The sequence below is a fragment of the Pelodiscus sinensis genome, chromosome 5, assembly GCF_049634645.1.
Source record: "Pelodiscus sinensis isolate JC-2024 chromosome 5, ASM4963464v1, whole genome shotgun sequence".
Classification (NCBI taxonomy): domain Eukaryota; kingdom Metazoa; phylum Chordata; order Testudines; family Trionychidae; genus Pelodiscus; species Pelodiscus sinensis.
The window spans coordinates 101719756-101734016 of record NC_134715.1 but is presented as its reverse complement, the minus strand read 5'-3'; the positions used below and the strand labels follow the sequence as shown (position 1 = coordinate 101734016).

Sequence of the window (14261 nt, the reverse complement as noted above, 5' to 3'; positions counted from 1 at the left end):
TTTGATTTCTGGATTTAGGCATTTAAATCCCCTTATAGATCTATCCCTGAATTGTGTAACTGTTCCGGGCAGGTTTATATAATACAGAACTTAGAATTCCAATGCTCTCCAAAGCTTTCTTTGTGTTAATACTCTCATTAGTGTTACCACAGGTGGAGCTGAATTGATGGTAGCAGCTAAGTGATATTTTAGCACAAGGCTACTCCAGGGGCCACAATGATACTCACAGCACAGCACATGCCGAGGGCTGCAACTTAAGTGTGATTGCATATACACGCAAATATATATGCAAATAGCTTCTTTCACACTGATGGTCATGAATACAAAGCACTTCCCACAATGCCCTGGCACTCCCAGCACCTTCTCTTTGGAGGTTAGAAATGCCAACACCCTGTACCCACCTCTTCCAACCAGCCCGTCCACTTGCGTCTTTCAAGGCTCATCCTGCCTAGGAGATGCCTCGCCATTGTGGAGAGTGTTCCCAGTGGAGGCCATGTCCAAAGGATCCCACCTGCAGGCTGCATGTTGAGCCCCATGTAAACCCAAACTGCACCCCGGGCTGCAAACAAATGGGCCGTGGGCCTCATGCGGTCCACGGCCCACGTGTTGAGTAGCCCTGTTTTAGCACATATTTTCCCCACACACAGTCTTTTGGGAACTTCCTGGAGTGACCTTTCTTTGCAAAGGGCTTGCTCAAAGGAAAGCCTGAAACATTAGCCAGATTTAGCCATGTTTTTTGCCAGAAAGGCTCTATCGCACTTCTTTTTTTATAGCCATGCTAGAATTGCAACTGACCAGCACTTAAATTGTGCCAGGGATTGCCAGGGCTGAGCATTGGCATCTATAGGCTTCGCTATGCGTGGTCCTGGCACCTCTAGGCTTCCTGCCTCAGTTATTAACATAAAAGAATTGCTTGAGCCTCAGCACTTAATTGCTTGATCTCTAGTCAAATTTACGGGTCTGAGGGATGTTTCAGTTCGATGTAGAAATCAGTGAAGACTGTCATTCTCTTTGATACAGTGTTGTTTATTTACAAGGAATAGACAAAATATTCCTTCTCTGATTGTAGGAGGAACCAAGAACAAAAGAAGTTCCTTAGCTATTGCCTCCAGCCTCTTTAGCCAACACATTGGAATGCTTCTCTCTAGCTTTCCCCCGTCACACCATGCTCACAGGTTATTTCTTGGCTTTCTTGCTTCTTGCCCGTTTTTCTTTCTCTGATCTTGTGTGTTCTTTGTGTATGTATACACCGGGGATGGGCAATAGTTTTTGACTGGGAGCCACTTCAGAAATGTTTGAAGTGGCCCTGGGCTGCCCTGGAAGGGGTGGGGCCTCAGGAAGAAGGGGCGGGGCCAGGACACTTCCATGCTTCCTGCCCACAAACCCTGATGGTCTGTGGGGTGGGAAAGTGTGTGAAGCCTGTACCCGCACCCTTCCAGAGGGAACCGCCAGCTGTTCTGAACAGCTGGCAGTTCCTTCTAGGCACCCACACTCCTGGTGGTGGGAGGAGACTTCGTGCGCTCCCCCCATCCTCAGGTCAATCAGGGCCTGAAGGCGAGGAGAGCACACAAAATCTGCCTCCTCCCGGCAAGGGAGACCTCTACTTAAGAGTTACCCCCCAGCTGAGCAGCAGCTAGCAGTTGAGTCTAAGTGCCGAGCTCCTTGCAGAACAGGAGGAGACTTTGTGTGCTCTCCCTGTCCCTGGGCCAATCAGGGCTTGAGGGTGAGGGGAGTGTGTGAAGTCTCCTCCCGTCCTGCCGCTGTCCTGAAAGGAGCATGCAGTGCTTCTAAGCACCGCATACTCTTTGTGGGGCAGGGGCAGGGTGGGAGGAGACTTCACGCTCTTCCTCCCCACCCTCAAGCCCTGGTTGCCCTGGAGGTAGGGAAAGCACGAAGTCTCTTGCTGCCTGCCCTCTGGTGCATGGTGCTTAGAGCCAAACGCCAGGATTGACTCTAAGCGTCGCATACTCCCCTGCCCCTAGGCTCTGATTGGCCTAGGGTCGGGGAGCAGCAGCACCTCAGTGGGCCAGATCAACCCATGGAGGCCCTTTTGCCCACCCCTGATCTACACTGTGGGACAAGGTTGAATTAAGATATACAACTTCAGCTACATTAATTGTGTAACTGAAATTGAAGTACCTTAACTCGGCTTTTGGCACTGTCTACACTGCAGGAAGTCAAACGGAGAACACTCTCCCTTTCACTTCCCTTACTCCTCATGGAAGCAGGACTACTGGCATTGATTGGAGTGCCCCTTTCAATTCAAATTAGCTTTCTTAACTAGATGCTAATTGGAACCCTAGAAGATTGACAGTGGCAGCTTCGATCATTCTCTGTAGTGTTGACGTATCCTTTGTGTTCTCTTCTGCTCCCTCTCCATTCTTCTGCATGTTTGTATGTACACACACACACAGAGTTACAATACTCCTGCGGAATACCCTTGGCCACATGGTACTAATTTTTGGGCAGACTTTATTAGTCTTTGTTTGTAACTGTCTCCCATAACAGAGATTCATCCAGTTCAGAACACTTCTCAGCTCCATTTCACTCATCCTCCTAAAATGATGATACCTAATAACCTATCTCAAACAGAAAGAAAATAAATCATTTAACAGTATACAAACGATACATAAAAATGATCATTCTAGGCCAAAGGTCCATCTAGCCCAGTATGCTGTCTTCTGACAGTGGTCAGGTGCCCTAGAACAAATGAATAGAACAGGAAATCATCAAGTGATCCCTCCCCTGCCACCTATTCCCAGCTTCTTACGAACAGAGGCTACGGGTGCCTTTCCTACACATCCTGGCTAATACTTATTGATGGACCTATCCTGCATGATTTAATCTAGTTCTTTTTTGAATCCTGTTAAAATTCTGGTCTTCACAACTTCCTCTGGCAAGGAGTTCCACAGGTTGACTGTTCAGTATGTGAAGAAATACCTCCTTTTGTTTGCTTTAAATCTTCTACCTGATAATTTCATCTAGAGCAGTTTAGTAATAAATGCAAATTTTGCCTCCTCACTGTTTGCCCCATTCTCCAGATCATTTATGAATATGTTGAATAGGTTTGATCCCAGTACAGACCACTATGGGACACCACTAGTTACCTCTTTGCATTTTCAAAACTGATTATTTATTCCTACCCTTTGTTTCCTACCTTTTAATCAGTTATCAGTCCATGAGAGGACCGTCTAAGATATTTAAATAATCCTTTACAAGATAAACTATTTACATAATCCTTGAGATGGACCCTAAACAGTGCTGTCCAAATATAAGAGGTAATGTATAGGATGCAGTTGAGTCCCAGGAATAAACACAAAATTACAGTGTCTTTCTGTCAGAATAGGTTCACAACATCAACATAAAATAATTTTATTCCCACACAAATTTCATTTGGGGCTTTTTTTCCCCCCTGGATTTCTCACACACTGAAAGGTGTGTCTGTTGTTTCTGTAGAACTCCTGGCTGTGACAGTCCCTGCCCATTCAGTCTGGGTGTGGGACTCATTACTGTTTCAGCATTCCCAGCCTCAACATCCACAATGATATTCTTCAATTTGGAGAGCCACAATGCTGAAATCCTGTCCCCTGTTACTGCCTTAGATGGTCCTTCAGGATAACTTTGGGTTTAATCCTGGGACTCAACTATATCCTTTTTGCCACTATTTTTATTTGGGATAGTACAGTATAGGGTCCATCCCAAGGTTTATCCAGCTTAGGGGTCCTATGCTTCTTTCTCCTAGATCAGGTTCTCACTTTCTTAAAGTTTCTCCATATGCCATGATGTTACAGAGGCTTTTCATTTTTATTAGAGGCTATCACCACATTTTCCCCAGTAAAAGTGTGACCTTCATCAGTTTTGAATTCCATGACCTTTGTTCTGTTTCAGGAACTCTGTAAAAGAGGTTTGCTGGGATCAGTACCTCTTGCCCAAGTATGAAGTACTCTCATTGCTGTTTTAGATGCTGGGATGTGCTGGTCCCAGTCCCTTTGGTGGTGAGCTGCCTTCAAAGTCCTATTGACCTTTCCACCATCCTGTCAGATTGTGAGTGCGCTTTTGTGGATGCCAAGAATCTCACAAACCGTGCTGAAACACTTTGGATTTCAAGTTTTCCTTTGCTTTATAACTCACTCAGGGTCTCAAATCTGATGAATACCTGCACTCAGAGCACTGCTGCTATCACATTCTCTTTATAATTTCATTGGCTATACCTCAGGTCATTTTTTGAAGTCATCTATAGTTACCAGCAAATATTGATTGACAGCCTCTATCATAGGCAACAGCATAAGAGTCTCAATGACAGTGCTCTTCACTGGTGCTCCCACAAGATCCCCTTGCATAGGGACTCTTCTTTGTAAAGCAAGCACCATATTTCCTGAACCAACTCTTTGTGTTCTCCCTTGATTTTACCAGATAGAAATTTTCTTTTGGCTTGGCCAACGTTATGCCAATCTAAAATGTCCAGCAGTACTGTATTAAGATCATGACACACTGAAAAAGGAGGTTCTGATGTTATATCTGGTATAAACAGCTGTGTCCATCACCTGCTGTTTTCTTCCACCTTCTATAAATATAAATATTTCCTCTTTAAATTCTAAGCTTTCCCTGTGATAAGAAGCTTTTACCATGTTATTGTGTGTGGGAGGAGACCCCACATCAGGGTAGCTGTGTTTGCTGGTGCGTTTATAATTACATGCTATCATGCAATCAAAATCTATTTGGACGTTTTTGTTAGTTTTGGGTTCCAAGCTCATCCCAAGGACACTGGGCACCTCTGCAAATTAGAGGAAGAGAAGCAGACCAGTTCCAATGAACAACTAATTCCTTGCTTTCCTGCTTAGAGCAGTGTTTTCTTCTAACAAGGCTGTTTGGACAAGGCATCAACATGACTATATCTATGGCCACGCCACTGTACAGTTATGAAATCTAAGCACTGCAGTTTTCCATCCTGACAAATGGTCCCTAAGAATTCCTGGATCTAAAGAGCCATTGCGGGGAAGCATTGATTTGTCCTTACTGTTAACTTCCTTCCCGTCAAATAGTGAATAAAACATTATGAGGATTCCACCACCACAAAAGTTCCTTTTGGTTGGCACCATAATTTCTCTCTGAGAAACTTAGATTTTTACTATAATAAATTACCATCCACTCAAGTCCTTTGTGGTTTTTGTGCCAATATTTTCCTCAAAACATAAGCACTGGCATCTAGATTGTGTCCAGTATGAAAGGGATATTGAAATATGTGTCAGCCAAGCCAGGCATCATCACAAGAGCTTTTTTCACTTATGAAAATGTTACATCACACTCTGCTGACCACTGAAATGGTTTCCTTTTCTCACCCAATCTATACACTGGTTTTGCAATATTTGGATAGCTTTTTTAGCTTGTCTGATCTAATAACCATTATGTTTGCATGTGTGTCAACAGTGTCTATACATATCACATATTGTAATATGCACTCAGTAGCCAAACTCTTATTACTGCTATTTGAGTCTGGGCTATTAAACTCAACCTCTAGGGCTGATCTTTGTACCTCTCTAAGTTTTGCTCCTTCAACCTGGTGCACCTCTTTTACTAGACATTTAGACATGCTGTCTTTGCCTGCCTTACATTTATAATAATTCTTTTTGTGGGCAGTTTTGTCACAGTTACCAGATTTAACTGATCTACTTTTGGATTATGTAAAGCCATTTTTATTATTTTTCTAGTCATTCAGTACTTTCATGTGACAAATGTTAATTCCCTCTTTCATCGCACATATAGGATACAGAGCTGTACTTACAGGGTTCATGGTGATCAGTTTCCATCTTCCTCACAATTTGTGAAACTTCCTTTCCTTTTTCAGGCCTTGTTTTAAATCCCACTGGCCATTTTTTATTTCTGAAAGCATGCCCATTAGTTATTCCATCTTGGTTCAGGAGAAATACCAGCTCACAGTTATTCTCCTTGGAAACTGGATCCCATGGCTGACACCAATGTTACCACTTTCCGAGCCACATAGCTAGTCAAATTTGGGGGGCCTGAGGATTTTCCAGTTGAAAGTAATAATTGATGAAGTCTGGTATTCCCTTTTAACCTACCTTGTTGATTTACAAGCAATTATTAGTTCTATTTCTCCAAATTCAGGAGGAACCTAGAACAAAAGGAGTAATTTCTTATCTTACAGCTCCAAGCCTCCTTAGCCAAGAGATCCAAAAGCTCCCTCTCAAGCTTTACCCAGGGTTACACCATTCTCACAGGCTACTGCTTGGCTTTCTTGCTTTTTGCACTGCCTCACCCTGTTCTTATGTGCTTTTCGTTTCTGTATTTTCTACCATCCCTCACCTTCCCTTATCTCCTCCAGACACAATACCCCGTGGAACCAATTATTCCCCTTGTTTTAATTTCTGGGCAGACTCAGTTAAACTTTGTTTAAGGACTGACTACTTAACTGTCTCTTACAACGCTCTTAAATGTCAGACATGTTCACACATCAGCTTAAACAAGGCTTTAATTGAAATCATAACACGCCTAATGTAGCTCATAACAATGTAGTTCATATTGGCCTAAGTTTCACAAGTAAAGCTACAATATGATTTCACAAAGAAAAAGCATTAATTTATAAAGGTTGATAAAGAGCAGAGGATGAACTGTTTTTTCTCAGTTGTTTTTAGAGATAATCTTCTCTCTTGTCATGCCCTGAAAAGTGTTTTCCTCAGACTCTAATGTTAATCAATGTGTTTTCTTAATGTCAGATCATGGCTCCTTGGCCTGAGTTGGAAAACTCTCAACCCAATAACTATACTGACGACTCCTCCAAGAAAAACAAGGCCATGTCTGAAAAAGATGGAGAAAATCACAAAGGTAAGTATCTCCTCCCATATAATTTACATGGCTATAAAAACCTTATAGTTGTGCTAGGGGAGAAAGATGGCAAGCAACTGATTTGATTTGTTTGTGTTTATTTCAATAGACAGTGTGGATTCACTTCAAAGTAAAGGTGGACTTCAGCCTGCACATTCCAACATTGCCTTGATAGATGATCCAGGGCAAGAAGAAGATCCTTGGAGTATGCCAGTGTTACAGGACACTGGGGTCAAGTGGTCAGGTAACAATCTGTCAATTAACAACTTATTTACCTGTCCTTATTTCTTCTCGTTTTCTGCTCTCTGTAGCTTAACAAATTCTTCTCAAATGCTAGTTTCTCAAGAAATGCATTCAAGATCCTCCCCTTAGGCATGCAGATTTTTAAATGTTGGCATTGACCACTCAGCTTCAGTTTCCCCATTGGAAAAATGGGACTACAATATTTCCTCAGATTTTGTGGGTGTTGAGGTTATGATACAGTTTGCCCATCTTTCTAAAGTAACTGAGAGCTGTGAGATTAAATCTGTCAAGTAGTATCTCCAGTCTTTCATTAACCCCACTACATGTGGTAAAATCCTACAAGTGAACAGTAAAAAAAAGGATGAATTTCAAACTTCACTGAGTCCATATAAAAAAAGCTTTTATGTGCAGTGATGCTGTAGTTAAATTTTTATTAACAAGAGCATTCCTTTGGGTTTATCATCCACAGATCTTAGAACATTGTCCTTGACACCATGGACTATGGAAGACTTCCTGGAAGTGCCAAACTGTTCAAAAAGAAGTGCTAAATACATATTTAACATATAACATTTTCTCTTATGTTTTGCAGATATGGATAACAAAGGAAAAATATGCTCTGTACTCACAGGGATAGCAAAGTTTATTATCCTGCTTGGACTACTCTACTTCTTTGTGTGCTCCTTGGATATATTGAGCTCTGCCTTCCAGTTGGTAGGAGGTATGAAAACTCTTTTGAAGCATCCAGCTAGGTTTTGGGTGGGCTGTTGAATCTAATTTGATTCAAAATAAAGTAACTAATCAAAGAATATCAACATTGAGAATTGATTTCATTTAAATATACAGAGGAAGGCCTCTGTGATTAAATGTTGATCTCTCTTTGTTTGCAGGATGCCTTTGTTTCCAGAATTGCTGAGTGGTGTTGACATTAGAGATTAGTGATCCCAGTTTATTTTGGAAGCCTCTTTTATTTTAGTGGCTGTTAAATACACAGGTGTACTTGTGTATCTTTAATATGTGAAAGCTTTTATACTGGGTAAAAACTTAAAAACTGGATGCTTATTGCAGGTTCTCACAATCCCATATTTTGTGTGTTCCACACTTAGGTAACTGCTGCCGCCATCCAGCTTTGCATATAGAAATGTTATATTATGTCACCCTTTCTCTGTACCCTTATTCCTAGGAGCACAGCTCACTGATAAATACAGTAGGTTCTTTCTCAAAGCCAATCAGGAAAATCCGGTCACCACAGTTCCACTCCAGAGTTGGCTAACGAAGTCTTACTTTATTACTTCCAAGTGAACCCATGAATGATCTAATTTCTGCTTCATCTAGCTGTGCCCTTTATCTTCTCAAGTTTTAAGAAAATCTTATTACAGATCCCAGTTCAGATTTCTTTCTCGGAAGCTGCAAGGTCCTATGTCCTCCTAACTTGGTCTCCATGTCACCTTCCTGGTAGTCTGGACTCCTAGGGTATGTCTAGACTACATGCCTCTGGCGACAGAGGCATGTACACTAGGCTACCCGGCATAGGAAAATGAAGCGGCAATTTAAATAATCGACGCTTCATTTAAATTGAAATGGCTGCCGCGCTGAGGCGATCAGCTGTTTGTCGGCTCAGCGCAGTAGCCTGGATGCTCCGCAGTTGACATCAAAGGCATTTGTTGACCTCCCCAGTAAACCTCATCCCACGAGGCATACCAGCGAGGTCGACAACTGCCTTTGATGTCGACCATGGAGCGTCCAGACTACCGCACTGAGCTGACAAACAGCTGATTGGCTCGGCGCGGCAGCCATTTAAATTTAAATGAAGTGTCGATTATTTAATTTGCTGTTTCATTTTCCTATGACGGGTAGCCTAGTGTACATCCCTCTGTCGCCTGAGGCATATAGTCTAGACTTACTCCTAGAGTTCATAATGGACTAGTCTCTGTTGTCATGAGAGTACATTGCTGGCACCTTAAACCAGGTCCCAGAAAAATAAGTCCACTTCCAGTCAACCAATTTCCACTTTCTCTTTCACCACTCCCCTCTCAGTTGCAGGCATTTGAATGGTAGCTCTTAGGTTAATAGTTGAAAATGGTTGCTTTTATTTTTCTCCCACTTCACACCATTATTGATATCCAATTCTGTCATTCATTTGATAAAGAATAAAACCACTCAGACAGAAAAAAGCTTACACAAGTGAATGCCCATATTGGGCCATGCTGAAAGTAAGACAAAATATAGAAGGATTTGGACCTATCACTTCTGTACCCATTTCTGTGCCTCAGAGAGCTGTTTTCTTTGAAGATCGACTAACACTATCTATATCTATGTATAATGATCATAATGGTCCTTTCTAACCTAGATTATAAAAAACTATGAATTCTTTTCCTCGGGGATTCCTTCTGCAAACAAACAAGCAAACAAACAAACAACAGTTTTGGTCCTTCCCTCTGACAAAGTGGACTAGATACAGTTCTCTCTAGGGCCCCTCTCTGTTGCTGTTTTTTCAGTGAACCTAAGGAAAAGGGGGAGAATGTAAGGTGTTTCCTAATAATTCAAATAGCTAGAGACTGTATAGTATATGAACTTGGATTTCTGGGTTAAATCACCTTTAGACTGAGAGGCATTGCTGCATGTGTATGGTTTTTATGATCTTTCACAAACTGCTGTCTCACTAAAATAATTCCTTTTCACAGGTAAAGCGGCAGGGGACATTTTTCGAGATGGTTCTGTGCTGTCAAACCCTGTTGCTGGTTTGGTGATTGGAGTTCTGGTAACTGTCATGGTACAAAGCTCTAGTACTTCCTCATCCATTATAGTCAGCATGGTGTCTTCTACATGTAAGTCTGTCTTCACAGTGCATTTCACCTTCAGACCCTTTATATTCACCACCTCCAAAAACAGAAACATTGGAAATGAGGAAAGGGCAGGAAAACAGCCTCACAGTTATTTCATACCTGCATTCTGCTTCAAAGGCATTTTAACATCAGACTTGAAAGAGAAACCTCTGAACTGTGATTCTTGCTTAAATTTGACACTTTACGCCGGGGTCTTAACAAAGAAGCTAATTATCTTACCCATTACAAAGATAGCTTTCCCAATTATCACCTCTAATATCATTAGCTCACAGATATTTACCTCCCCCCCATCCCTCCTCTGTTCTGAAATTTGATTTGTCTTTTTTATATGTGTTCACTTTTTTTTTATTGTATCCCTTTAGTATATATGGTCATGCCTATTTTCTTCCACAATTTGATCTGAGGAAGTGGGTCTGGCCCATGAAAGCTCATCACCTAATAAACCAACTTGTTAGTCTTTAAAGTGCTACATAGTCCTGTTTTTTGTTTCAGCTAGACTAGACGAACATGGCTACATCTCTATAATTATTTCATACTGATACTAAATAAGAAATTGACAGACATTCAAAATGGACATATTACACAGAAAACCAGCTATTCCCTAGTACAGTGTTCCCCAACACGGTGCCAACGGGCGCCATGGCGCCCGCGGGGGCATTCGTGTGCGCCCGCCAAGTGCTCGGGGCTGGCCTGGCCCTGGGCACGTGGCGCATGCATGGTGCTGGAGCCGGCCCCGGGCGCATGGCGCACGGTGAGCGCCAGCCCCGGGAGCGCTGCGAATTTGCCACTCGCGCTCTGGACGCGCGGCACTTGGAGGAGGCGCCGGCCCCAGGCGCGTGGCACTTGGGGGGGAGCTTTGGCCCCAGGCTCGTGGCACTTGGGGGGGAGCTCCGGCCTCAGGCGCGCGGTGCTTGGAGGGGGGGGCACGCGGCACTTGGGGGAGCACTGGCCCCTGGCGCGTGGCACTTGGGGGGGGATACCGGCCCCGGGTGCGCGGCCCTTGGGGGGGCCATGCCCCCGGGCGCGCGGCTCTTGGAGGTGGCCCCACCCCCAGGCGCATGGATATGGGGGGGCCCCACCCCCTGGCACCCGGCGGGCGAACAGCCATGCCCCCTGGCACCCGGCAACCTCCAAAGGTTGGGGACCACTGCCCTAGTAAACTCTATTTGGCACACTGACGCTTAAGTTACATCTAGACTGCAGGCTTCTTTTGGAAGAAGCTTTTCCGGAAAAGATCTTTTGGAAAAAACGTTTCCAAAAGAATGCATCCACACTGCCAAAACTCATAAAAAAAGTGATCTGCTTTTTCAAAAGATAGCATCAACACTGAATGGACACTATCTCACATTTAAACTGTGATTACTATGGACAGAGTGGCCACTAGGGCACCAGTGCTTTTTCCTCTTTCCTCTTCTTCCAAAAGAACTCCCTCTTTCCCACCCACACATTCCTTTTTTTTGTAAGAGCTCTTTCGGAAAAAGTCTCCTTTCTTGTAGAAAGAGGATTACCAATGCCGGAAAAACCCCTCTGTTCTTTTGATTTTCTTTCGAAAGAATGCAATTGCAGTGTGGACATACTTGAAGTTTTTCGGAAACAGCCATTTTTCTGAAAAAACTCTGGAGGGTAGACATACCCTTAATGTGTTCACTTGAGCAGCACTTGCGTACTGCATTCTAACAGCAAAGTTATTGTAACTGATTTCCTTCTGTGACTTAGTTCTGTGGTATCTGCATGTAGGATAATGCATAGGATAAGACACTTTATCACAGTCTATTACTTTTATATCTTGTGGAAGTGGCAGAAAACCAGTATGCTGCAGATGTAGAACATGACCTTTGAGTAATTATATTAATCAGTTAGTACATTCTCAAGGTGCTTTGATAAAATAAACTTGTTTATATTATACAGTTACTTACTTTACAGGACAAATCCTGATTTCACTGAAGTCAATGGCAAACATCGCCTTGATTTCAGTTAAAGTATGATTAGGTCAAATGTATGTTTGCCAAGGATTTGATTTTTTCCTAATGCTCCTTTTTTGCTTTATAGTGCTGACTGTAAAGGCTGCTATTCCTATCATAATGGGGGCAAACATTGGTACCTCCGTCACAAACACAATTGTGGCACTTATGCAAGCTGGAGACAGGAATGAATTTAGAAGGTATTGTGTGTTAGTCCTTAAGAGCCTATTTTCAATGTCTCTGGTAGGCTTTCTTTTATGTTATCATCACAGTAGCCACTTTACAGTTTAATTGTCCAGAGGGCTGTGTTATAATTTGGAAAGGTGAAAGCACATTTCTAAAGCTACATTGAATGAGGAGTTATTGTGCAGTTTCAGTTGTATAATTTGCTATAAACTAATTAAAATAAGTTTACATTTAGTCCACAGCCATGAAAAAATATATGCAATCCTGCCTCACTTAAATCCAGGGAAATTTTGTGATTGACCTCAATAGGCTCCCTCCTGCTTAGTCATCATATATAATTACTTGGCAATTCTGTAGCTTTCTGCTTCATAAAGCTGTCAGCTTTGGTAGTACAGTAAGTTCCATGCTGCCTTTGTTCATGAGCTCTATGCCACTACAAAGTACAGTACAACCTAGACTTAATGTAGTCTAATTGAAAATACATCTGAAAAGATGCATAGTGGTTCTAAGAAATTCTACTCTTGCTTAAAAGAACCCTCATTTTTAAAGATAAGGAATGTCACTGGAACTAGCAGAATCTTTCTAATCAGTGGAATTTGAAGAGTGCCTGTTTTTTATTCATATTTCACCATATCTCTGTAACAGGCAAAGAAAAACTTTGCAGAGAAGAGGTTAATGTTACACAAAATAAAATGACGAAGGGTCCTGTGGCACCTTATAGACTAACAGATTTATTGGAGCATAAGCTTTCCTGGGCAAAGACCCACTTTGTCAGATGCATGTAGTGGAAATTCCAGGGGCAGGTATAAATACAGGCATAAGAAAAGAGTACCAATCAAGAGTAAGGCAGGAGATCAGGAGGTCAATTCAGTCAGGGAGGGCCCACTTCTAGCAGCTCATGTGGAGGTGTGTACACCAAGGGTACGTCTAAACTACATGGCTCTGGTAAACCTCATCCCACGAGGGTTAGGTTTTTGTACATTACCATTCCTGATATCTGATCGTATTTTCCCTACATAAAAGAATAAACGGACACAAATCAGATATCAGGAATGGTAATGTACAAAAACCTGTAGGAGGACACGTCAATCTCCTGGACACACAGTAGCAGATTTAAAGGTAGCCATCCTGCAACAAAAAAACTTCAAGACCAGACTTCAAAGAAAAACTGCTGAGCTACAGTTCATCTGAAAATTTGACACCATCTGTTTAGGATTAAACAAAGACTGTGAATGGATAGCCAAATACAAAAGCAGTTTCTCCTCTCTTGGTGTTCACATCTCCACATGAGTTGCTAGAAGTGGGCCTCATCCGCCCTGACTGAATTGAACTCCTTATCTCCAACCTTACTCTTGATTGGTACTCTTTTCTTATCCCTGTATAGTTATACCTGCCCTTGGAATTTCCACTACATGCATCTGACGAAGTGGGTCTTTGCCCACGAAAGCTTATGCTTCAATAAATCTGTTAGTCTATAAGGTGCCACAGGACTCCTCATCACTTTTGCAGATCCAGACTAACATGGATACCCCTCTGATATGAAATAAAATGTTTTCCATTTGTTGTTTACTCTCAATATGATTTTTCCGAACATCTGTCAATTCCACAGTAGGTAAGAATAGGGTAAGATTGGGAAGCGGAACACTCTAACAACTGACTATATCCATTACCAGTTTCTGAATTACTAACTTGACACTACAAAGGTACATTGCTAGCTTACTAATAGAGGGTAGTAAAAATGGAATGGGAGTGAGACTTTGCAACCTTGTCAACATAACAACAAATATGTGCATGTAACCAGATGTGTGAACTAAATTTAACTGAAACATAGTGTGTTTGTTGTCCCTCTGAAGCTTATCAATCTTTATCAATAACATACAAATTATGTGCCAATTTTTTTGTTAGAACTAAATAATGCATAGAAGGGAGTTATTTTAATTACTAAGGTAAAAAGAAAAAAGTTGCTTTGTAATATAATTATTAATAATCATATCTATCTATTTATAACTTGCATTGTTCACATCATGCTTGTGGGGGCTGAAATGCATCAATACAGTCATATTTCAAATAAAAAATGGCAAGTGTCTACTAGCAGTTAAAATAATACTATGTGACTGCATGTCATTTCCATAGTCCAGTTCAAATGTTCCAACTTCCACAAGTACTGTATACTCAAGTAATGTTG

General features: G+C 42.0%; 1 protein-coding gene across 2 annotated transcripts in view; it reads left to right on the top strand.

Annotated features, from left to right (window-relative positions):
* The window catches only part of SLC34A2 (solute carrier family 34 member 2), a 52956-nt gene that overhangs the window by 20456 nt on the left and 18239 nt on the right, over positions 1-14261 (top strand). For both annotated transcript variants that reach the window (XM_025179010.2, XM_006138168.4), the window contains exons 2-6: positions 6735-6843; positions 6953-7087; positions 7676-7804; positions 9768-9911; positions 11979-12090. In XM_025179010.2, the coding sequence (XP_025034795.1) occupies positions 6738-6843; positions 6953-7087; positions 7676-7804; positions 9768-9911; positions 11979-12090 (626 nt within the window). In that variant the 5' untranslated portion in view covers positions 6735-6737. The remainder of the gene's footprint in view (positions 1-6734; positions 6844-6952; positions 7088-7675; positions 7805-9767; positions 9912-11978; positions 12091-14261) is intronic.